We start from the raw sequence: 24,098 nt of genomic DNA, 5'->3' as shown, positions 1-24,098 counted from the left end.
CATATTCAGACTATTTTATACTGTCCTTCAATGATAATTATTTCAGAATAGATAAGTGAGAATAAAATGAGGGAGAGTGCAGTGATCTTGTGCTCTTCAGTGAAAGCATTACTGCCAGAAAAGCGTTCTTTGGGGTGTTTTTAGGACAAAAGGATGGTCCTAATTACTCTGATTAGTCAAAAGATGAGTCAGTAACTTATGATTGGATGGTGTTACCAGTGGACTAGTATGGTCACTCAGCTGCCAATTTTTTATTACATTGTTAGTCTGCTACTCGATAATGGCAGTTTAACAGCTTCCTCCTTTCTCTTTTAAGTTGTCAGGTAAAATTCACTGTCACTAAATGAAGGGCAAGGCCTCTTCACTTAGAGATGACTGTTCACTAATTAATATTTACATCTGGGCAGCTGAAATCATCTTCCAAATGAACCAAATGTTTGGATTGCATAAAGCACTGTGTAATAGTAGTAGGTAGTTGTCTTGGAAGTTCCTTAAGCTGATCAGCTCCCTTGCTGTGGCTTTTCAAAAACACAGCTGGAACATGTTGATTATGTGGTGCAAGGCAAATTTACATAGTTGTTTGTGCTGTGCTATTATGTTGTGTAAGCAGCTGGTTATATTCTGTAAGTCTTGGGCATTTTCATAGCAACATGTTCTATTTAAACTACATATTGAACACACTGTGGAGGGGAAAAAAAAAAACAAAATAACTGTAATATCCTGTCAGAAGACAGTTCTGTAGTTGTGTATCCCTCATAGAGGATACATTTTCTCCATCCTTCTCATTTGATGTGATTTAACCCCAGCTGGTAACCAAGCACCACACGATTGCTCGCTTGCTCCCTCTCTCCCCCAGGTGGGATGGGGGAGAGAATTGGAGGAGTAAACATGGGAAAACACGTGTTGAGATAAAGACAGTTTAGTAGGCAAAGCAAAAGCCACACATGCATGCAAAGTAAAACAAGGAATTAATTCACTACTTTCCACCAGCAGGCAGGTGTTCAGCCATTTCCAGGAAAGCAGGGCTCCATCATGCACAACCGTGACTTAGGAAGACAAAATGCTGTAGCATGTGCATTTGCCCTCACCTCTCTCCTCCTCCTTTCCTCTGTTTTATATGCTGAGTATATTGTATGGAATATCCCTGGAGTCAGTTGTCCCCCCTGTGCACCTCCAGCGTACTCACTGGGGTGACTCTGTTACCACTGCTCAGCAGTAAATAAAACATCCCTGAATTACCAACACTTATTCCAACACAAATCCAAATCACAGCCCCACACCATTTACTATGTAGAAAATTAACTCTATCCCTGCTAAACCAAGTAATCTGCCTTTTCATATCTCCTTAATCTTGCATAGAACATCCAATTTCTTACTTGGTATTTATGAAGTGCAAAATTTTTGTGTCCCTGACCTGTATTCTGCTAAAAGGTAACTGGCTGTCAGTCATGTGCTGTGATTTATTGGTCAGCTGATGAGCCGGAACAGACCATGTCAAACTCAAATTACAGAATTTAAGTGGTACTTGGTGTTTTGTCCTCCAAGTGACCATAGTGTTCATCTGTTGGGCCATTGTTCCTCCCTGGTTTTGGAAACTTAATTATCGGAGATGCCTATTAAGTAGGTTTATTAGGTTCTTAAATTATTATAGGAAAAGTTGATAGTCATAACTAGGAGTTACCCAAGAATAATAGAAATATTTTCCACAATAAAATTGAGGGAGTTGACTAACTGTAGGTATATCTTTGTCAAGATTCTTACTCCTTTAAAATATATAAACTTCAGTATTAGGAGAAAAAAAAAGTCTAAATAAAATCAGATAGTTTCTAGTTAAAATATGTAGCTGTAAAGCTATATCTCAATTTCCTAATACGTTTAATAAAGCATACAACTAGTAGTGGGCTGTAAAAGGATTTACTTAAAGAATGACAGCATATTGTGTATATTGGTTGCATCAGTCCCAGCTGTTCTTTAATGTTGTGATCTTTCCATAGTATCAAGACATTTCATACATTTAGTGTAATGTTTATTCTATTTGTACAACTTAAGCAATGGTCAGTACCTTACCTAATCTTTTTGAGAACATTCCTTCTTTATTTCAACCAGAAGGATGTTATGCAGGCTTATTTTGTCTTCTTACATGGTCTGCCTAAGTTTGACAGAGAAAGTTGCCTTCTTGTTAGGCACCTGGAATGAGGTGATATGGAGAGGAACAAAGGTGATCAAGGAGTCAAATACATAGACTTTATTAGTATTCAGGTGTTGGATTTGGTCTGATGAGTATTCAGTTGGTTATTTTTATGGTTCCCTAATTCTTGGTCATTAGTTCCTTGCAGGAAGATGTATACCCAAAATCTGCAAACTGAAAGGGAGAATAAATGATTCCTGCACACAGAACTGGGATAACTTTGATCATTACAAACTTTCTACAGAGGGGACTAATACAGACTTTTCTTTTACCCTTCTGTCACCACCTGTACTTTGGGAAAATACAAGGGGATTTTGAACTGAAAATCCCAAAGCATGAATGTATGAAATGAAATGAAGGCTAGCATCTCAATATTTTTGTAGCTTTTATTGTTTGGCTGGCAAGAACCTTGTTTCATGTCATTTTATGTTTTAGCCTTTTTAAAATGACAAACCAAACCCACCCTTTTCTCTCTCCCAGGTCTCCTGCAAGCGCAGAATCTCTTAACGCAACTACCTCAGCAAAGCCAAGCCAACCTCCTGCAGTCTCAGCCAAGCATCACCCTTGCCTCGCAGGTAAGGCTTATTTCAACAGTTCATGACTTTCTTTAGAAGGATTCAAACTAACTTTGTGCTAGTTTCCGGAGTAGATACTCTAGCTGTAATTGTGAGCTTCTCTTTGTAGATAGATTCAGTATCAGTAACTTCAGTTTTGTAGTTTCTGCCCTAACGTGCCTCTTTTCATGCCTTTAACATTCTGAATTCTAAATATCTTGAGTTCAAGGGCACTAAAGCATAATTTGATTTCTTCTAAGGCCTTCTTGGACAACCTACTAATTTGTGAAAATGAGAGAAGCAAGGTGTGGGCTACCTAGGAAGCTGAAAAGGAGGATTGTTGTCAAGTATCTTTTTTTCTAAAGGTTGCAGTGGTGATCTATCATTATTGTAGCCTAGTTGTTTTCCTATTGTTGATAAGTCATTGCCAGTTGCCTTCTGTGAAAGTGAAGAGAATGTTAGAAATACATTAAAATATTCTGATAGATGTATCTTAAAGTATTAAAGTTCTAAAGTTCTAGAATTAAGCTTTCAGACTAACATAAGCAATTTTAAGGTTGCATATGCCTGCAAATTTAGTTTTGCTTTACTCTGGGTTTTGCTCTGCAGTTCAGTTACAGGACTGCAAGCTGTTTCTCAAATACCATGTAACATACAGTATCTTCTTACCAACTTGGCTACATATAAGAACTTTTTAGTCTATAATAAGATGGTTTGAGTCTTATCGAGTTGTAGAAGGCTGTATTTTCTATTATATCACCTATAGCATTTTTAATGCACCATGTCAAAAAGTGTATTTGTCTCATCTCTGTAGTTCATACCTGAGCAAGCAGTATGACTCCCTACTAAAGTTTATACTACAAAAAGAAAATAAATTATATAAAGGTGCTGAAGTCAGTAAAGATGTATTGCAGTAATTACCCGCTATGTTTAATGTAAATTAAAAAATATTAAAACCCTTTATAGTGGCACATACATCTGCAATCCTAGAAAGATCATATATTATCACATTAAAAAGAAGGCTCGGAGGTGACCTTATTGTGGCCTTCCAGTATCTGAAGGGGGCCTGCAAGAAAGCTGGGGAGGGACTTTTTAGGATATCAGATAGTAATAGGACTAGGGGGAATGGAATAAAGCTGGAAGTGGGGAGATTCAGGCTGGACATGAGGAAGAAGTTCTTCACCATGAGAGTGGTAAGACCCTGGAATGGGTTGTCCAGGGAGGTGGTTGAGACCCCATCCTTGGAGGTGTTTAAGGCCAGGCTGGATGAAGCTCTGGCCAGCCTGATCTAGTGTGAGGTGTCCTTCACAGTCCCAAGGGGGGTTGGAACTAGATGATCCTTGTGGTCCCTTCCAACCCTGACTGATTCTATGATTATTTCTCAAGTAATGGAGTTAAGAGATCCTGACCTCAGTCACAAGGGACAATGTTAGAGCTAGCTTGCCATGTTTGCTGCACCTGTATGTGCCAAGATTAAATAGAAGACTTGAATCTTTTGGGCTGATGACAATCTTCTACCTCACACAAGCAATAAACTCAATTTAAAAATTATTAAAAGGGGATGAATGCCAAGCTGTCTGTAAATGCTAGAACTACATCAAGTAAGAATGTTCAGTCTTTCTTTGAGAAGCTTCTGAAGCAAGTAAAAGCTTTTGGTTATCTGCTGCATTGAACACCTCTTACTTTTCTTTAATTGGTTCTGACAGAGCCTTTAAAAGGCTGTCATACTAATGTAGTTTTCTGAATTGTGATTACTTGTTCTTGAGAGGAATGTAAATAAATTGGAGGAACTTTCAGATTGCTGGAAATGTCAGATTCGTTGATCTTTCCCACAGAAACCTCACATACGTTTTTTGAATTTAATTTTCGCTGATTATTCTTTTGAATCCGGTTTCCATCTATTCCTTGCTCTCTGTCTTAATAGCCAGCAACCCCAACACGCACAATAGCAGCAACCCCCATTCAGCCACTTCCACAGAGCCAGTCAACACCAAAGCGAATCGACACTCCCAGCTTGGAGGAGCCCAGTGACCTTGAGGAGCTTGAGCAGTTTGCCAAGACTTTCAAACAAAGACGGATCAAACTTGGATTCACTCAGGTGAGACTGTGTACCTTAGTGCCTACCAGTGTGGAATCTGAGGTCTCATCTTTCAAGTCTGGAGGGAGACTGCAATTCCACCTTTCCTGGAAGAATCTTCTTAAATAAGGGTTATGCTCTGGCCTTTATGTAGGGGATTTCTAAGAAATAATAGAAAAAGTCATACATCCTCCTTAGTTCCCTGTTGGTTTTAAAGCATAGCCATTTTCCCAGCAGGTATGTGCATTTGCCAGCTCCAGATGTCATTGCATGTGCACTATTCATTCTATAGGGTGTAAAATGAATGGGACAAAGCACTTTAAAGCTGCCTTCAGAAGTACAAAGTTCCAAAAAATCATAGAGCACAATTAGCTGCTCTGTGTGTTTAAAAAGTATAGCACAACTGTGGAGCTCCTTTGGATGTTAAAGGGATTTTCTCTCTCAAGTATATTTTCCTATTAAACATCAATGATTTCTATATTTAATACTTGTATTAAGGCTCCTAAACAAAACCTGAAAAGAATGTAACATTTGAAGTTTTCTCCTTAGATAAGTGAACTGGAATTGTGGTTTGTTTTGGTTTCCTTAAAAGCTCAGAAATGCACATATTGCAGAAGAAAAGTAATGTTGAACTTAGTGAAAATGGTTGAATAAGGAATGGAATCAAAAATACAAAGTGCATTTGTATGTTCATTTTTTTCTGTTGAAGGGAAATGCTGCTTGGATCCAAGAGACATTATTAATAACACATTTTTTTTTTTCCTGCAAAATTAGCGTATCTCTCTAGGTACAGTTACTTTTGGCAGAAGTCTGTGGTAACCATAGACATGTTTTTGCTGGGAGAAGTAGCATACAAAAAACAAGGTCAGAGCAGTCAATCCAACATAACATTTGTCCCCTGTTTCCTCCTGGAATAAGTACATCTACTCTAGCTGAAAGTATGTGCTAAAGTCAGATTTATTTTTCCAGCAAAGTCCTAAATGTTTGAAAAATCAAGGTTGTTGTGAAAGTTCTGGGAACATGTTAATTATAACTCAAGAACAGAATGTTCTTAATATAACGAAGTGCATTTTACTTCCATGTGTGCCTCCTTTCCTTCCTTCTTTCCACTAGAGGGAGGCACAGAAATACGAGTGATGGACACACACAAAAGCTTGAATAGAGCAGAACAGAATAGAATAGAATAGAATACAATAGCTTCCCTACAGCCTGGCAGAGGAGGTTCATGTAGTTCTTTAGTCTATAACAGTTAGTCTGCCCTGCTGTGAGATGATTAAAAAGGTTCAACTAGATTTTTTAAGTTATGAGTTAACCCTTATTTGCTGAACCAGTTTTGAATATTCATGGTGAGGAAAAATGGACACGTCTGCTCAGGCTTAGAGTTGAGCATTTGCATTTGAGCTTAAACAAAGGAATCTTGAGACAAAGGTGGTAAAATTGTATTTAATCATTGCTGTCCTACTTTGATGTAGTTTGTATGTGTATAAGCAGTTCTGGTAACTTCTACATAATTGGATGATAATTAGAGACCCTATTACTTTGTTTTCCTGTAGTTAGATAAATAGATTACCTCTCAGAGAAAAACAAATATTTCCAGTGGTACTGTAAGCTTTCTCAGATTCACACCACCCCTGCCTTTCAAAAAATAATTGTAAGATTTAGTTTGCATGGCAAACTAATCACTCACTGCATTCCAGCTTGTGAACAATGTAACAGGTTTTGAATTTCAGATGCTTTGTCTCTTCCCCCACTCTGAAAAGTGGATGATGGATTTATATACTTTCATTTAATTTTTTTCTTAAAAATGTCTCCATGTTTGACATACAGAGACACAATGGACATATACATTGCACCTTTGCATTATTGCAGTGTTTAACTAATTGCTCCATACAAGTTCAAGCTATGAGAATGAATGTTTTTGACAATGTTATTTTTACTCTGTAAAAGGCATTATCTCTTCTTAACAGACTAGTACACACAACAGTGATGTACCTTATAATCAGTTTCAGTTTAGTACCAGAGCTTCATTCTACGTACAGAGCAGAGTAGATGTATAAAAAGTGCCTTTATCCTTTTCCATCCATCCTTTCAGTAGCCCATACCCCAATATATAAAATTTTCATCCCTATATTATATATTATTATATAATATTATATATATTCCTTTGCCTGCAGCTGAAATGCTGCCACCTTTTGACACTGAAAACTATTGACAAAGAAATGGTTAACTATTCATTTTAAATTGGACTGAAAATGTTAGTAAGAACAGGAAACTGTAGGCCAGTCAGCCTCACCTCCATCCCTGGAAAAACCATGGAGCAACTCATTCTGGAGATCACCTCTAGGCACTCGGAAGAGAAGGTGGTTCCCAGGTGTAGTTGGCATGGATTTATCAAGGGGAAATCATGCTTGACAAATCTGATAGCGTTCTGTGAGTCGTAACTGAATGGATAGATGCAGGGAGGCCAGTGATTGTAGTCTGCCTTGACCCTTAGCAAGGCTCTTGGCAATGTCTCCCCTAACATCCTTGTGAGCAAGCTCAGGAGGTGTGGGATAGAACAACAGATGGATTAAGAACTAGTTATGCAGTAGAGTGCAAAGAGTGGTGATCAGCGGTGCAGACTCCAGCTGGAGAGCTGTAGCTAGTGGAGTCCCTCAGGGATCAGTGCTGGGTCCAGTCCTGTTCAACATCTTTATCAATGACATTGATGATGGGACAGGCAGACAGAGTGTCTGCTCAGCAAGTTTGCTGACGATACCAAGCTGGGAGGCTTGGCTGATACACCTGAAGGCTGTGCAGCCATTCAGTGAGACCCAGACAGACTGGAGAGCTGGGCAGAGAGGAACCTAATGAGGTGCAACAAGGATAAGTGCAGAGTCCTGCACCTGGGAAGGAATAATAAACTGCACCAGTACAGGTTAGGAGGTGATATGCTAGAGAGCAGCCCCATGGAGAAGGACCTGGGAGTCCTGGTGGACAACAAGTTATCCATGGGACAGCAATGTGCCATTGTGGCCAAGAAGGCCAATGGGATCCTGGGGTGCATTAAGAAGAGTGTGTCCAGCAGATCAAGGGAGGTTCTCCTCCCCCTCTACACTGCCCTAGTGAGGCCCCACCTGGAATATTCCGTCTAGTTCTGGGCTTCCCAGTTCAAGAGGGACAGGAATCTACTTGAGAGAGTCCATCAGAGGGCCACAAAGATGATTAAGGGACTGGAGCATGTGCCTTATGAGGAAAGGCTGAGAGACTTGAGGCTTTTTAGTCTGCGGAAGAGAAGACTGAGAGGGGATCTAATAAATGTATATAAATATATGAGGGTTGAGTATGAGGAAGGAAGGGACAGCTTCTTCTCAGTTGCACCCTGCGGTAGGACAAGGGGCAATGGATGTGAACTACAGCACAGGAAGTTCCACCTCAATGTGAGAAGGAACTTCTTTACTGTAAGGGTCACAGAGCACTGGAACAGCCTCCCCAGAGAGGTTGTTGGAATCTCCTTCTCTGGAAACTTTCGAGACCTGTCTGGATGCATTCCTGTGTGATCTGCACTAGATGATACGGACCTGCTCTGGCAGGGGATTGGACTCAAACTTCCAACCCCTAACATCCTGTGATCCTGTGAACAGCGTAGATTCCAGAATTAATTTAGTTGAGGGACTGGAGCAAATTTCATGGCTCTTTTCTGCCAAGATATAAATCAACTTATCTCTAGAACAGTTCACATAAACCCTGTAGAGTATCCATGTTACTTCTCTTGGAATGATTTGGCACTTTTAAAATACATGGTATCCTATCATATGTGTAGAAGTATAAATGTGAAATCTGGCATATAAATGTGAGTTCCCACATCTCCTCTGATTGAAGGGCATACAAACCAATTGTTCTCATCTTTTTCTAGGAAAGAAATTGCTTTTTTTATGCAACCTGCATGATTTACTTAGCTTACCAAAGGTTTTTTTCTTCCTCGCTTGTATATGGCCACTGTGCATGCTTTTAGTATGTTTAGTATGCTTGCATCAAGATGTGGTTGTGGGTCTGACCTTAAAATGAAAGAAATCAAGTTTTATGCACTATCCATCTAACCCTCTTGCAATTAAACTCCACTAACTATGCTCAAGTTTTTCAGTCTCTTCTTCTAGACCTTTGGTGGGAGGGTTGTGTTAAAAAGTAAAACTAAATTATCTACTTTAGACCAAAGAGCATACTTTAAAAATAATTAAATTTTTTCAAAGGGCAGTACCTTCCAGCCTTAAAACAAAACAAGAAAACATTATGGTGTTTTAATGGCCACAAAAAAGAATGGAATTTCTACGTGTGAACTGTGTAAAAGTATATGTGTGTGTATATATATATATATATATATATATATTAGAATAAGCAGAATATCTGAAAGCTAACTAAAACTGAGTTTTGAAAAGCAATGACAGATGTAAATAGATGAAGATCAGTCCGCAAATCTCATGAATACATTTTTAGCAGATGGGTAATGGTAGTAAAAACTACAGTTAGTCATTATTTGAAGTGGTTCAACTTCATGTCTGCTCTGAAACATTTATCTGTGGGGAGAAGTTTGGTTTGAACCTCAGAAGATAATAGAAGTTCAGATGACAATATTTTTGCATCAATTTAAACATGATATATGTTTGCAGACATCTTTTAAAGAGTATTTCCTACTAATTTAAGAACATGAATTCATTGCTTTTCTGCTTACTTGAACTTTTCTTCTTTGGTGTGAAATATGCATATACTTAAATATGCTCCTAAAAAGAGTTTGGCCTTTACTTATTTTAAAGAACTGAGAAAAAAATACAAGCTAATGTTCAGTGGAATGTTCTGCTCAGTGATAATGCTAAGATGAGAAAACATCAGGGATTTCCTTGAAAGAGTGACATGGTTAAACTGAATGAAGTTTGACATTTCTTTATGATTATTTCCATTAGCCTCAATCCTGGTAGCGCTAAGCAAGTTTCTGTGAGACTGAAATCCCATGAAGCAGTGGAGTCACTAAGAGAATACAAGAATGTAACAGGATTCCTTGCTTTGGAAGTGCCTATGTTAGTGAATTCCTTTTTTCTCTTTCTTTGTCCAGGGTGATGTTGGGCTCGCTATGGGCAAACTCTATGGAAATGACTTCAGCCAAACTACCATCTCTCGCTTTGAAGCCTTGAACCTCAGCTTTAAGAACATGTGCAAGTTAAAGCCACTTCTGGAAAAGTGGCTCAATGATGCAGGTGAATGAGTCTGTGTATTTCTTCACCAGCCTACCAAAATCAGTAGGATTTTGAAGAACCCTGTAAAACTGCTTCGTTTGTGCCCTTATGGTTTTATGAAGCCTCTAGGCTTTGTCCATGCAACAGATAAGTGTGTAGGAAAAGGGTCCATACGTTCTGCAGCCAGCTGAATAATTGCTTAGAGTGAGGAATAATGTGTCATGGTTTTCCTTCTTCATGTATGTTAATGCATATAACTTCTAATCCTTTCTAGCTTTCTTTTTCAGATGTGTCATAGAGTTGCATGGTTTGTTGTTTCAGTAGACAGAGCTCGTTGCATTCACTTCCTCCCACAACCCTGTGTGCATTGTTTTCACTTCTCTCCAAAGGTCCATATAAACACTCTCTTTCTCCCCATAGAAAAGTGGATTAGGTTGTGCTTTTTCCTTCCAGAATTACTTTTTCCTAGGATGTAATTTGTGATGGCTGTGTTGGTAGTGTTTGTTTTGGTTTGGGTTGGTTGGTTGGTTTTTTGTTTTTCACCAGCAAAAGGAGCTTGGATGTTGGTGCTAGGCCTTAGGATAGAAAGTGCTGTCAGCCAGTTTTTTCTTCTAAGCATACAACTGTACGTAGTACAAAACTCATGGATGTGCTAAACAGATGGCAGGGATGGTGTGTGCCAACATAAAGGTCTCACCAACAGTATTCTCTGAAATCTTGAAATTAATTGGATGCAGAATTGAAAATTTGTCCTGCACTGAAACAAGGAATTGTCATTCTGTTGTTGTGCTGACAGGGATGTTATCTTCAGGTAATTTAGATCTGTGATAGAAAACATAAAGGTCTTCAAACTGAGTACTCTAGTCCACAGTCAAATGGACCCTAGACCTTCCAGCAGCAATGGGTGACACTAGTGCTTCAACGAGTGTCAAAGTTTGCTTTTTGCGCTAGGCTGGAGAAATGCTTGGGTCTGTAAAGTTAAGGATGGTAAACAGTGTCAGCGGCCTTCACAGCCTGTAAATTGAGAACCATTTTCTTTGGCTTTGATTCAGTTTTCATGAAAACCTTTGGAAAAAGATTCAAATTACTTGAAAGGCTGCTTTTAAGTAAAAGCAGGCAGGAGAATCATACCTGTGATCCTTTCAATTACATTATATTGGAGCGTTGGAGAATGTAATATTACATAACTCAGCTCATTGTGTAGGGTTTTCAGAATGGAGAGGGGTTTCAGCATATTTATGGTTACCATTACAGAACAAAAAATAATGTAGAAAGTAGTGAACTGAATGTACTTGCCCATTTGAGTGTACTAGAATGATCTTAGACATTGTAAACTTTGACAGCTTCTTCTTAGCCACAGACTCCACTGCAGTGAGGGACTTCCAGCCATAGTTTACCATTTTGTTTAAATTCCTTGCTGGAACCTGCTTGATGGTTATTTTGCACTGCTACCAAGTGGAGTCCAGTGTATTCTCTCTTCACTGTTCTGGAACCAAAAAAGACTGGATTAGGGCTTGACAGCTAGAGACCTAGTCAAGTGAAGGAGGGGGAGGTGCTAGCTGTGTAGGCCCTTTGGTAGAACTGCACAACACTGAGTATCTGCTAAGATAATCAGATACTACCCAGATACTTGCTGGAAGGCCTACTCAGCCAGCCATCCACAGTCCAGAAGGTTCCTCTAGTGCATTGATAACTTCCTGATGCAAATGATGGATGATCCATCTAGTGCTGCTGGACCTCATACTCACTAACAAGGAGGATCTGGTTGAAGCGGTGAAGGTTGAGGGCTGCCTTGTCTGTAATGATCATGAGATGGTGGAGTTCAGGATCTTGTGTGGTAGGAACAGAATATCAAGCAGGATCTCCACCTTGGACTTCATCAGGGCCAACTTTGGCCTTTTCAGGCAATTGCTAGGGGAAACCTCGTGGGACAGGGTACTAGAAGGCAAAGGGGCCCGTGATAGTTGGTTAATATTCAAGGGCAAAAGGTTCTGGCCCATGAGTTGGCAGGGCTTATTGATAAGGCTTTAAACTAGGTTTGAAGGGGGAAGGTGATGAAACCAGACTCTCCAGAGAAGAGACAGGGTGGTAAACTAGAGTCAGTGGTGAAATCAGCAGCCCGGCTGAAGTGCATGTACACCAATGCATGCAGTATGGGTAACAAACAAGAGGAACTGGAGGCCTTGGTACACCAGGAAAACAATAGTGTAGTCGCCATTGCAGAAACGTGGTGGGATGACTCACAGGACTGGAGAACTGCACTGGATGGTTATAAGCTCTTTAAGCGAGACAGGTGAGGGAGAAGAGGAGGAGGGGTGGCCCTGCATAATAGGGAATCTCTCAACACCACAGAGCTTGAGGTTAAGGATGAACGGAAGATGGGTTAAGATCAGAGGGATGGCTAACAAAACTGACATCTTGGTTGGAGTCTGTTATAGACCACCCAACCAGGATGGAAGAGGTAGATGAAGTATTCTACAAACAGCTGGAGGTAGTCTCAAGATCGCCAGCCCTTGTTCCTGTGGGTGACTTTAACCTGCCAGGTATCTACTGGGAACTTAACACAGCAGAGAGCAGGCAGTCCAGAAGGTTTCTTAGAGTGTATGGAGGACAGCTTCTTGACACAGCTGTTATGTGAGCCTACCAGGGGTGAGGCCCTGCTTGACCTGCTGTTCTCAAATAGAGAAGGGCTGGTGGGAGGTGTGATGGTAGGAGGCTGTCTAGAGTGCAGCAGTCATGAAATAGTGGAGTTTTCAATATGCAGGGAAACAAGGAGGAACCACAACAAAACTCTTACTTTGGACTTCCAGAGGGCAGACTTCAGCTTATTTAAGCAACTAACCCAGAGAGTACCTTGGGAAGCAGCCCTTAAGAACAAAGAGGTCCAGGATGGCTGGACCTACTTCAAAGAGGAACTCTTGAAGGCACAGGAACAGGCTGTGCCCATGTGCCAAAAGATGAGCCGGTGGGGGAGGCGACTGGCCTGGATGGGCAAGCATTTTTGAAGGAATTAAGTGAAAAAAAGAGGGTATATTGCCTTTGGAAAGGGGGGGAGGTAACTTGGGATAAGTTTAAGGATGTTGTTAGGTCATGTAGGAGAAAAATTAGAGAGGCAAAAGCCCAGTTAGAACTTAAAACTTGCCACTTCTGTGAAAGACAATAAAAAGGATTTTTATAAATATATTAATGGTAAAAAGAGAGGCAAGAGGAACCTTCATTCACTCTTTATTGGACATGGAAGGAAATATTGTAACTACAGATGAGAAAATGGCAGAGGTACTAAATACCTTCTTTGCCTCAGTTTTCAACAGTAAGACAGGAGGGCTTCAGGATAATGGGCCTTCTGAGCTGGTAGATGGGGTCAGGGAGCAGTACCATCCCCCTGTAATCTAGGAGGAGGCCGGCTGAGCCACCTGGGTCCTTACAAGTCCATGGGTCTGGAATGGATCCATCCTAGGGTACTGAGAGAACTGGCAGATGAGCTTGCCAATCTGCTGTCCATCATTTACCACCAGTCCTGGCTCACAGGAGAGGTCCAAGATGACTGGAAGCTGGTCAATGTGATGCCTACGCACAAGAAGGGCCACATGGAGGATCCTGGAAACTACAGGCCTGACAGCCTGACCTCAGTGCCACATCCAGTCACTCGTGGTGTCCCCCAGGGATCAGTGTTGGACCCCATCCTCTTCAATATCTTTATTGATGATCTGGATAAGGAGATAGAGTCCACCATTAGCAAGTTTGCAGATGACACCAAGCTGGGGGCAGGAGTCTATCTGTTAGAAGGTAGGAGGGCTCTGTGGAAGGGACCTTGACAGGCTGGATGGGTGGGCAGAGTCCAACATGATGGCATTCAACAAGTCCAAGTGTCAGGTTCTGCACTTTGGCCACAACAACCCCAGGCAGCGCTACAGGCTGGGGACAGAGTGGCTGGAGAGCAGCCAGGCAGAAAGGGACTTGGGGGTACTGATTGACAGCTGGATGAACATGAGCCAGCAGTGTGCCCAGGTGGCCAAGAGAGCCAATGGCATCCTGACCTGCATCAGGAATAGTGTGGCCAGCAGGAGCAGGGAAGTCATTCTGCCCTGTACTCATCACTGGTTAGGCCACACCTTGAGTACTGTGTCCAGTTCTGGGCCCCTCAATCCAGGAAAGATGTTGAGTTGCTCAAACGTGTCCAGAGAAGGGCAACAAAGCTGGTGAGGGGTCTGGAGCACAAGCCCTGTGAGGAGCAGTTGAGGGAGCTGGGGTTGTGTAGCCTGGAGGAGGCTCAGGGGAGACCTTATTGCTGTCTATAACTACCTGAAGGGAGGCTGTAGCCCAGTGGGGGTTGGTCTCTTCTCCCAGGCAACCAGTGATAGAATGAGAGGACACAGACTCAAGCTGTGCCAGGGGAGGTTTAGGCTGGATGTTAGGAAGAAATTCTTCACAGAAAGAGTCATTGGCCATTGGAATGGGCTGCCTGGGGAGGTGGTGGAGTCACTCCCTGGAGGTGTTCAAAAATAGATTGGATGTGGCACTTGGAGCCATGGTTTAGTTGTGAGGTGGTGTTAGGTGATAGGTTGGACTTGATGATCCCTGAGGTCTTTTCCAACCTGGTTGATTCTGTGATTCTGTGGTCACTTCTTCCAAACTCAAGATCAGAGCATTCCAACAAGAAGAGAAAGAGAGCCAGGAGACCTGCCTGGTTAGGTAGGGAACTGCTGAGCAAACTCAGGTGGAAGGAAGAGAGTCTACAGATCATGGAAGGGAGGGGTTGGCTACCTGGGAGGAGTGTGAAACTGTTGTCAGAGGATGTAGGGAGGCAACTAGGAAAGCTAAGGCCTCCTTGGAATTCAACCTTGCAAGGGAGGTCAAGGACACCAGAAAGGGTTTCTTCAGATACACTGCTGCAGGAAAAACTAACACTAGAGGCAATGTAGGCCCACTGCTGAATGATGTGGGAGCAGTCAACATGGCTTTACCAAGGGGAAGTCATGTTTGAACAACCTAATAGCCTTTTATGAGGATGTAACCAGGTGGATAGATGATGGTAGAGCAGTGGATGTGGTTTGTCTTGATTTCAGTAAAGCATTTGACACCATCTCCCACAGCATCCTTGCAGCTAAACTGAGGAAGTGTGATCTGGATGATCAGGTAGTGAGGTGGATTGTGAACTGGTTGAAGGAAAGAAGAGGGTTGTGGTCGATGGGACAGAGTCTAGTTAGAGGCCTGTATCTGGTGGGGTCCCTCAGGGTGTCAGTACTGGGACCAGTGCTATTCAATATATTCCATCAGTGACCTGGATGAGGAAACAGAGAGCACTGTCAGCAAGTTTGCTGAGAACACAAAACTGGGTGGAGTGGCTGACACACTAGAAGGTTGTGCTGCCATTCAGTGAGCCTTAGGCTGGAGAGCTGGACAGGGAGGAACTTAATGAAATTCAACAAGGACAAGTGTAGAGTCTTGCACCCTGGAAAGAACAATCCCATCTATCAGTATAGGTTGGGGACTGATCTGCTGGACAGCAGTGAAGGGTAAAAGGACCTGGGGGTCCTAGTGAATGGAAGGTTGACCATAAGCCAGCAATGTGCTCTTGTAGCCAAGAGGGCCAATGCAATTCTGGGGTGTATTAGAACGGGTGTGGCTAGTATGTCAAGGGAGGTTCTCTTCCCCCTCTACTCTGCCCTGGTGAGGCCACATCTCAAATATTGCGTCCAGTTCTGGGCCCCTGAGTTCAAGAAGGACAGGGAGCTACTTGAAAGAGTCCAGTGCAGAGCCATAAAAATTATTAAGGGAGTGGAACACCTCTCTTATGAGGAGAGACTGAGAGCTGGGTCTCTTTAGTTTGGAGTAGAGGAGACTAAGGGATGACCTCATTAATATTAATAAATATGTAAAGGGTGAGTGCCAAGAGGATGGAGTCAGGCTGCTCTTGGTGATGCCCAATGGCAGGACAAGGGGCAGTGGGTGGAAGTTGAGGCATAGGAAGTTCCATGTAAACATGAGGAGAATTTTTTTTTCACTGTGAAGGGTGATGGAACACTGGAACAAGCTGCCCAGGGGGTTGTGGTGTTTCCCTCTCTGGAGACATTCAAAACCAGCCTGGATGTGTTCCTGTGTGATCTGGTATAGGTGATCCTGCTCTGGTGGGGCGGTTGGGTTAGATGATCTTTTGAGATCCCTTCCAACACCTAACATTCTGTGATAAGATATCCAGAGAGAAAAGGTTGGGCACTGTGGAGCTGTCCATGAATTTACTGCAGAGCAGGTAAAAGAAATTTCAGGACGCTCAGATTTTTTCATAATTGCCTGTGACTTACAATTGTGGTTCATGGATATCAGCTGTCATTAAACTGTGACTTACAGTGAATATGTATGGAGTGGAATGAGATAGGGGAGGCAGACTTTGTATAGGAATCATGAAAGGTAGCATATAGGAGTGGAGTGCACCTTCTAGGCTTACTGTAGTTTTGAAGTTTCAAGTATATGTTGTGATTTACAAGTACAATGATGAACACGTGATCTTCAGAAACCTCTATCTGTGCAGAGTAGATAACAGAGTGAATTTTAACATACCTGGCACAGGTGAAGAAAATTTACATTAGACTGCACTGCATTCAAATAACATTTCCTGATTTGTATTATTTTCATTTTTCAGAAAACCTCTCATCTGATTCAACTCTCTCCAGCCCAAGTGCCCTGAATTCTCCAGGGCTGGGGATTGAAGGCTTGAACCGTAGGAGGAAGAAACGCACCAGCATAGAGACCAACATACGTGTGGCCTTAGAGAAGAGTTTCCTGGAGGTCAGTGATCTTGTTGCTCTATTCAGCCTATAAAGAAATTAAGAAACTTTGCTTAACAATCCATTACTGTCCTATTTAAGAAATTGTTTGTACTAAACAGATGAATACAAAGACTGTGCCAAGAAGCACACATCAGCATCTACTCTTCTACACAAAAAAACAGAACACCTCAAAAAAACCTCACTGTTTTTTGCAGTTCACCAACACTTATTTGACATTCTAAGATGCTAAGCCATAGCTCTAAGTTTGATATTCTGCATCCAAAAAAAAAAGAAAAAAGATTACTCTTTCTGAGGATGGATAATTAGGGTAACAGTCTAACATACATAATGTGAGAGTTTTTTCTGGCTGATGTTACTCTCGTTAGGCTCTTTGTGCATCTGTTTGAGCAGAAAGTGTGAGCGGTTTAGCCTTTCTAAGTACTTTGTTCAACCTACCTGTCTTTCATTATAGATCAGGACAACTTGAGGTTCGTTTGGCTACTGCTGTAGTTAATCTCTCCTATTGCTTTTCAAGAAATGCTGAAAGATTTCTTTCTCAAGGTCTAGAATTTCTTGAAGGATTAACTCACAAGGCAGACCCCTTCTCACAAAAAAAAGCATGTGAGCTTAATCTTCATCACCCATCTCTGAGGAACACAGCTGTTAGCAGAAATATTACTGCAACTAGGAAGATGAGAGCAGAAGTATCTATTTTGGTCAATATCTACTGTACTGCTGACCACATTCTGGCTACAAATGGCCCATACAGATTTTTTCCTATTGAAGAAGCAACTATAATGTAAAGCTTCATGAAGTAATTTCACAGCTTTTCAAATACCATTTCCTTTTCTCAGAACCAAAAGCCTACCTCGGATGAGATCACCATGATAGCTGACCAGCTGAACATGGAGAAGGAGGTGATCCGCGTTTGGTTCTGTAACCGGCGCCAGAAGGAGAAAAGGATCAACCCACCCAGCAGTGGTGGAACCAGCAGCTCGCCCATCAAAGCAATTTTCCCCTGCCCAACCTCATTGGTAAGAATCAAGAAACACTGTTGACAAAGATTACCAAGAGAGAGAGTTCTACGGTGCTCACTGAAAGTTGCACATGCTATACCACCTTAGTACAGCAGACATGCTTTCATAAACATATATTTACTGCATTTTATATATCCTACTCACGTACTATCTAAGTGAAATAACACAAGTCAGGCATGAGTTGGGCCTTCAGTTTGGGTATTTTGTCAGTTCATGAGTAAATATTCTGACTAGCGAATTTGCAGTTGGGGTTACTGGTTTGAATATATTCCAGATAGTAACCCCATTTTCTACTTGGAATTTCTCACCCAGCCATTTTTTTTGTAAAATAATAGTCATTAAAAAATGCATAACAGCTCTAGCCCTTCCCTCTTATTTTGCCTGCTCTGTTAAGTAGATGAGCAGCAGCAAAGTGCATCATTCAGAGACTTAAGTCGCACAAATCCAGTGATCCCATTGTTGTCACTTTTAGTCAGGAATGATTTGTGTTAAAAAGACTTGGAACAAAGGAACAATTTAGCTAATACTTATGTAATTAATTTCCCACACTTGTATTTGCCTCAGGTAAACACAAACTTCATGAAAATAAGAGTAACAAAACACATGCATCAAGGTTCCTTCAGCTCCTTTGATACCAATGTCCATGGAGGTCTGTTTTCGTAAATAGAAACAGTAGCTATTAGATTTCATAGTATCTATGCTAATAGGAATGTGGTGGAATTTATGTAGCCTGTAGCTGTCCTTTTGTAGTATTTATTCCACCCTCATCACTGTAGTAGCTAATAATCTTCCAGTACTTCATCAAACCATTAATTTTGGTGACATGTCATTCTTTCCCCTCATCCTTGTCTTCAGGACATGTGCATGCAATCTTTTGTTTCAGGGAAAAGGATGTGTTCAATGTGCTTACTATTTTTGTGGTGTTTTTTTTTTTTTTCCCAATTGGAAAGCAAAGCTGCACACCAAAGCAGAACAGTGGGATTTATGATGGTGTATTTTAGTAACTATGCAAGTACTACAATGTAGAAAAGCTTTCCTATGTAAATTTCCCTTTTATTACAAACTGCCATTGTATGTAAAGAATCGACATGGCTGTTTAGTTTGGAAAAGAGAAGGCTGAGGGGGAGACCTCATTGCTCTGCGCAACTACCTGAAAGGATGTTGTGGAGAGGCTGGTGCTGGTCTCTTCTCACAGGTAATTAGTGATAGAACAAAAGGAAATTGCCTACAAGTTACAACTGGGTAAGTTTAGACTGGACATTAGGAAAAAAAATTTCACAGGAAGAGTGGTCTGGCATTGCAATGTGCTGCCCAGGGAGGTGGTTGAGTCACCAACCCTGGATGTGTTTAAAGGTCATTTAAATGTGGTGTTTGGGGATATGGTTTAGGGGTGAACCTTGTAGAGTAGGGTTATTGGTTGGACTTGGTGATCCTGAGGGTCTTTTCCAACCTGAATGTTTCTGTGATTCTGTGACATGTTAACCACAGTCTCCATTTTTTCAGTGATATTTCACTAAACATTTTCACTCATTGTAAACTGTTCTTAAGACTCTGCTACAGCCCAAATACTACTGCCCTGCCACTCCCCCAGCCTTTACTGGCTATATGCATTGTTGATTCCTAGTGACAGCTCTAGAGATAATGTGTCCATAGGCTTAGTTTGCTAGTAGGAGTGCAGATTAACTATGTGAAGAACAATGCTGAATTTTCAGTATGGCTAGATAACTAATCTGACTTTTGTAGCCTGGCCTGACAAATAGTATGGCTCTGACACAGGACTGGAAGCGAATGTTCTTTTGATGGCACTTTGCCACTGGCTGAAGTCAGACATTGTAACCACAGGGTTAGCTGTATTAATTCCAGGTCATCTAGTGCCCTGAAATACAGATTGTGACCTTGGCCTTAACTGTTCACAGGATAGGTGACAGATATGATGTCTGGGCTGCATTAGCAGGAAGTGTACTATATAGCTAGTTCTTCTTTATTTCATACATTATTTGAGATGGGCAGAAAGCTTTTAGAGCTGTCTCAGTTGCCCCAGTCTTGTTTAAAATGCATGAAGTGTTTGACCTTCATATAAGAAGATAAGCAGCATGAAAGAGTTTCTCTGATAATAAACTTAAGGTAAGAGAAGGGGAAGGAGGAAGATAGTAGCTTATATCCTTGACTGTGTTATCTTGGGCAATTCTGAAGGATTCATTTCTCTCTTTGATGTATAACAGCCTTTAAATATTGGACATAAAAAGTCCGTTTTATATTTCATTTTTCCTCATTAGATAGTTCTTCCAGTCTTAAATACTTGGTGTTTTTATCTGTAATGTCCTCAGTTTATTGTAGTATTCTTGTAATAAGCTGTCCACAAGTAAAATTTGGATATTTTAGAATTCAGAGATCCTTCTCTGATGCAAGGAAATTTACCAAAATAGAGTTTATAGTTTGGTTGAGTAAAACTTTTTCTATAGGAATGACTGTATTAAAACAAGGTGCTGTCTTTGTGAGGAGGCAGAGAAGGAGGACTAACTGAGACAGTGCGCATGTCATGTATATATCCCTTCAAATACTGAAAAACTAAGAGTAAAAATATTGCCAATAAAGAAGGTATCATTGGTCTACTGAATGATAAAATAATGGGAATTACAAAAAGTTAGGTTTTTAGGCAGTGTTTTCTCTGGTAACTTCCTTGGCTGAGGATGGGAAAAAAGAAATCCAAGTCTAATAGCTAACTCTTGTCCTGTAACAGTTGAGCAGTTGTATTCTTTTTTGGCCTCCAGGTGGCAACCACGCCAAGCCTTGTGACTAGTAGTGCAGCTACAACCCTGACTGTCAATCCTGTGCTCCCTTTGACCAGTCCTGCTGTAACTAGTCTGTCAGTCACAGGTAAGGGCTTATTTCTCTTGCCTCCACATTATTCTCTACCATTTTCTCTTTTTAAACTCTTCAAAAGATCATTCAGTATTGGTCACTGGTACCCCAGGACACTTGTTGTTTCTTCACTAAGAAACTTCAGCCTTTTTGACTATTCAATTGACTTTTCTGGAAATAAAATCACAGGTGATGCACGAATGAAATATGCTGTATTCTATGGCTAGCTTCTCTAGCCGCTCAGCCTCCTGCTGGGAAGTGTCATTTCATTGTTGTGTGGGCTTCTCATTTTGGACTCTTGGTGCTTCTTGGTCCTACAGAAATGTGTGTCTCCCTTTTCAATTGGATGTGCGTTTCAGTTCAGGTGTGTAGTGGTTTCTGTTCAGTCATACCTGTTACTGATTTAACCAGAATTAATCTTCTAGGCACAACAGAAACCACCTCCAATAACACAGCAACAGTGATTTCAACAGCACCTCCATCTTCTTCAGCGGTGACATCACCCTCTCTGAGTCCTTCCCCTTCTGCCTCAGCCTCCATTTCAGAGGCATCCAGTGCCAGTGAGACCAGCACAACACAGACAACCTCCACTCCCTTGTCCTCCCCTCTTGGGACTAGCCAGGTGATGGTAACGGCATCAGGGTTGCAAACAGCAGCAGCAGCTGCATTACAAGGAGCTGCACAGTTGCCTGGAAATGCAAGTCTTGCTGCCATGGCTGCTGCAGCAGGACTAAACCCAGGCTTGATGGCATCCTCACAGTTTGCAGCTGGGTAAGAATGGATTTTTCACACCGTTTTAGATGAGATGACAGAATAGGGAAGGAGAATTCTTGGGATAAATTGCTTTTATGTATCACTACTTTCTGGTAGCTCACTTGGTGAATCTAGCATCATTTATCTCAAACTGCAAAGGTTTACTTATAGATGGTAATTGGCCATTCCCATCAATGTACACCACTATCATTTTCATTTTACAGATGAAAAGTTGTGTTGCAGCAATGTTGTTATCATAAGTCATCCATCCCACTGCAGAGCTTAGTTTAAGAGCTGCAACTCTGCAGAATCTGTTCTACTAATTGTAAAATGGAGAGCTAGGCTAGACTCATTTGACATCTCTGTTTTCATTTCTCCATCATGAGCAAGAAGCTGTAAAAGATGCATAATGATGTATTGCTGAAGTTTTAGTTTTTAAAATGTTGCTCTTGAGAGATTACTTTTTCTTCAGTTTCTCTTGATTGGCATTTCTTATCTGAATTTGAGAGATGGTTATAACTTTCTAACAAGTGACAGTTTCCCCAAAATATTTTACAAGACTATTTTACAGTAACAATCAATACAAGTCATGTTTTTAGAGTGCCTGTACTTCAGGCATGTCATTAATCACACAGGTGAAAGGCAATGTCTACTCAAGGCATTATGAAGAAAAAATACTAAAATAATGAAAATTGTCTTTGTTTCTTTTCTTCTTCCACAATCTTGCTTCCTGCAGAGGTGCCTTACTCAGTCTCAATCCAGGGACATTAGGTGGTGCTCTCAGCCCAGCCCTGATGAGCAACAGTACGCTGGCAACTATTCAAGGTCAGTAATGTTCCTTATAATACATCTCTGTCAGACAGCATCAGGTTACATGCTTTGCTTTTCTCTACAAAAAAGAACACTGACTCCCTGACACTGGGCATAGATATTATAGGAATAAGGATTTTACAAAATTTAAATGTGCAAGTATGTATTATGTATCATGGAAATAAGAGCAGGTACAATTTCAGAAAGGAGCTGTGCATGATATACAGGAGATGTTTAAGATATTGAATATGATCTGGAATTTATTTTGTTGTCCTCCCCATGTTGGCATATATCTCTAGCAGGTTAGAGATTTCCTTTGTATAGTTGTTCTAGCATAAGCTTGAGTGGAGTTGAGCTGTTTTGAGGTCTTGTTTAGGACACTAGTTTAGAGCAGGTCTTGATCCTGAATTCTTGTCCTCATGTCTATTTTAAAATGAACCCACAAAAAGCAACCTACCTCCCAAAGTATCCATAAATCCTTATATCAGAGGAGTAAAGTTTTGTTCTGGAAGTGCCACACAGCCATAAGTTTCCACTGACTTTAGCAAGAATTGTTCTCAGTTCAGTCTGCCATCTGTTAAAGCTAGATGGTGCAAGTGCCTAAAGAGTTAACTAACCTACATATACAATTACCCTCTAAACTGGCTTAACAGATCTTTTTCTCCTGGGTACAAAAAAGAGCCCTTCTGTAAAGTGTCACAGCTAAAGTTTGGAGATCATAATCTGAGGCAGACTGCAGAACCCTGTAGACCAGTAAGTTGTAGCAGTGGTTGTATGTCAACATTTGAAATATTATGCTCAAGGTTACATGACCTTCTTCATCTTGTGGTAGCTGTCATTTCTTGTCAATGCTCATCTCAACCCTTTCCAATACAGGTTGGGTGAATGTTCAGGTTCTCTGTGGCAGGAAACAGAAACCAGTATTCTGCTTAAAGATCTGTGGAAAGGCATGATGAAATTAGTTTAGGGGCAGATGGCAGAGGCATTTTAGTATGTGCAAGGTTGTGTCCACTCTGCATAAAGGGCTGTTTGGTAAAAAAAAAAAAAAAAAAAGGCCAACACGTGCTGAGATGACTGTCATTAGTGGTATAGAGAGCAGCACATCAGAGAAAGGAAAATGCAGAGACTGGTCACTTTAGGCACATTTTGCATTATTGCTTACTGGTAAAGTTATCTCCTTCCTGCTCAAATTTTCCCTTTTTTTTAGCTCTTGCATCTGGTGGCTCTCTTCCAATAACATCGCTGGATGCAACTGGAAACTTGGTGTTTGCCAATGCTGGAGGTACTCCTAACATCGTAACTGCCCCTCTGTTCCTGAACCCTCAGAACCTTTCTCTGCTCACCAGCAACCCAGTTAGCTTGGTCTCTGCAGCTGCAGCCTCCGCAGGGGCCTCTGGACCAGTCGCCAGCCTTCATGCCACCTCCACCTCAGCTGAGTCCATCCAGAACTCTCTCCTCACAGTGGCCTCTGCGAGTGGGGCCACATCCACCACCACTACTGCCTCCAAGGCACAGTGAGCTGGGCTGAGCTGTGCTGCCAGCAGCCTGTTTCACTGTGTGGTGGGATTGGTTGCCAGCGGGGTTTATAAACTGAAAATGTGATGGGCATCCTCTCACCGTGTTGCTGGGGACAAGGGAGACAAGGAAAAATATACAAAAATAAAGCAAAACAGGAAGGATTTAAAGCTGGGACAGACATTTGCCTAATTTTATAACAAACACTGTCTTTTCAGGATTACTTCATGGAATCGGAGAACTTTCTAACCAAAAATGTAAAAAAAAAAAACCCAACAAAAATCGAAAACAACAAAAAAACCAAACCAAACAAAACCACAAAAAAAAA

The 24,098-nt window shown here is 41.3% G+C and overlaps 1 protein-coding gene across 1 annotated transcript in view; it reads left to right on the top strand.

Moving 5' to 3' along the window:
• The window catches only part of POU2F1 (POU class 2 homeobox 1), a 60,348-nt gene extending 36,575 nt beyond the window's left edge, over window positions 1–23,773 (top strand). Inside the window, exons 8-16 of the mRNA XM_054381370.1 lie at window positions 2,669–2,763; window positions 4,667–4,840; window positions 9,906–10,047; window positions 16,667–16,812; window positions 17,648–17,827; window positions 20,602–20,707; window positions 21,118–21,463; window positions 22,182–22,270; window positions 23,463–23,773. Of these exons, the coding sequence (XP_054237345.1) occupies window positions 2,669–2,763; window positions 4,667–4,840; window positions 9,906–10,047; window positions 16,667–16,812; window positions 17,648–17,827; window positions 20,602–20,707; window positions 21,118–21,463; window positions 22,182–22,270; window positions 23,463–23,773 (1,589 nt within the window). The remainder of the gene's footprint in view (window positions 1–2,668; window positions 2,764–4,666; window positions 4,841–9,905; window positions 10,048–16,666; window positions 16,813–17,647; window positions 17,828–20,601; window positions 20,708–21,117; window positions 21,464–22,181; window positions 22,271–23,462) is intronic.
• The last annotated feature ends 325 nt before the right edge of the window (window positions 23,774–24,098 follow it).

This window comes from Indicator indicator, chromosome 1, assembly GCF_027791375.1.
Source record: "Indicator indicator isolate 239-I01 chromosome 1, UM_Iind_1.1, whole genome shotgun sequence".
Lineage (NCBI taxonomy): Eukaryota > Metazoa > Chordata > Aves > Piciformes > Indicatoridae > Indicator > Indicator indicator.
Note: the sequence above shows the minus strand (reverse complement) of the source record. Positions and strands in the feature narration are given on the sequence as shown.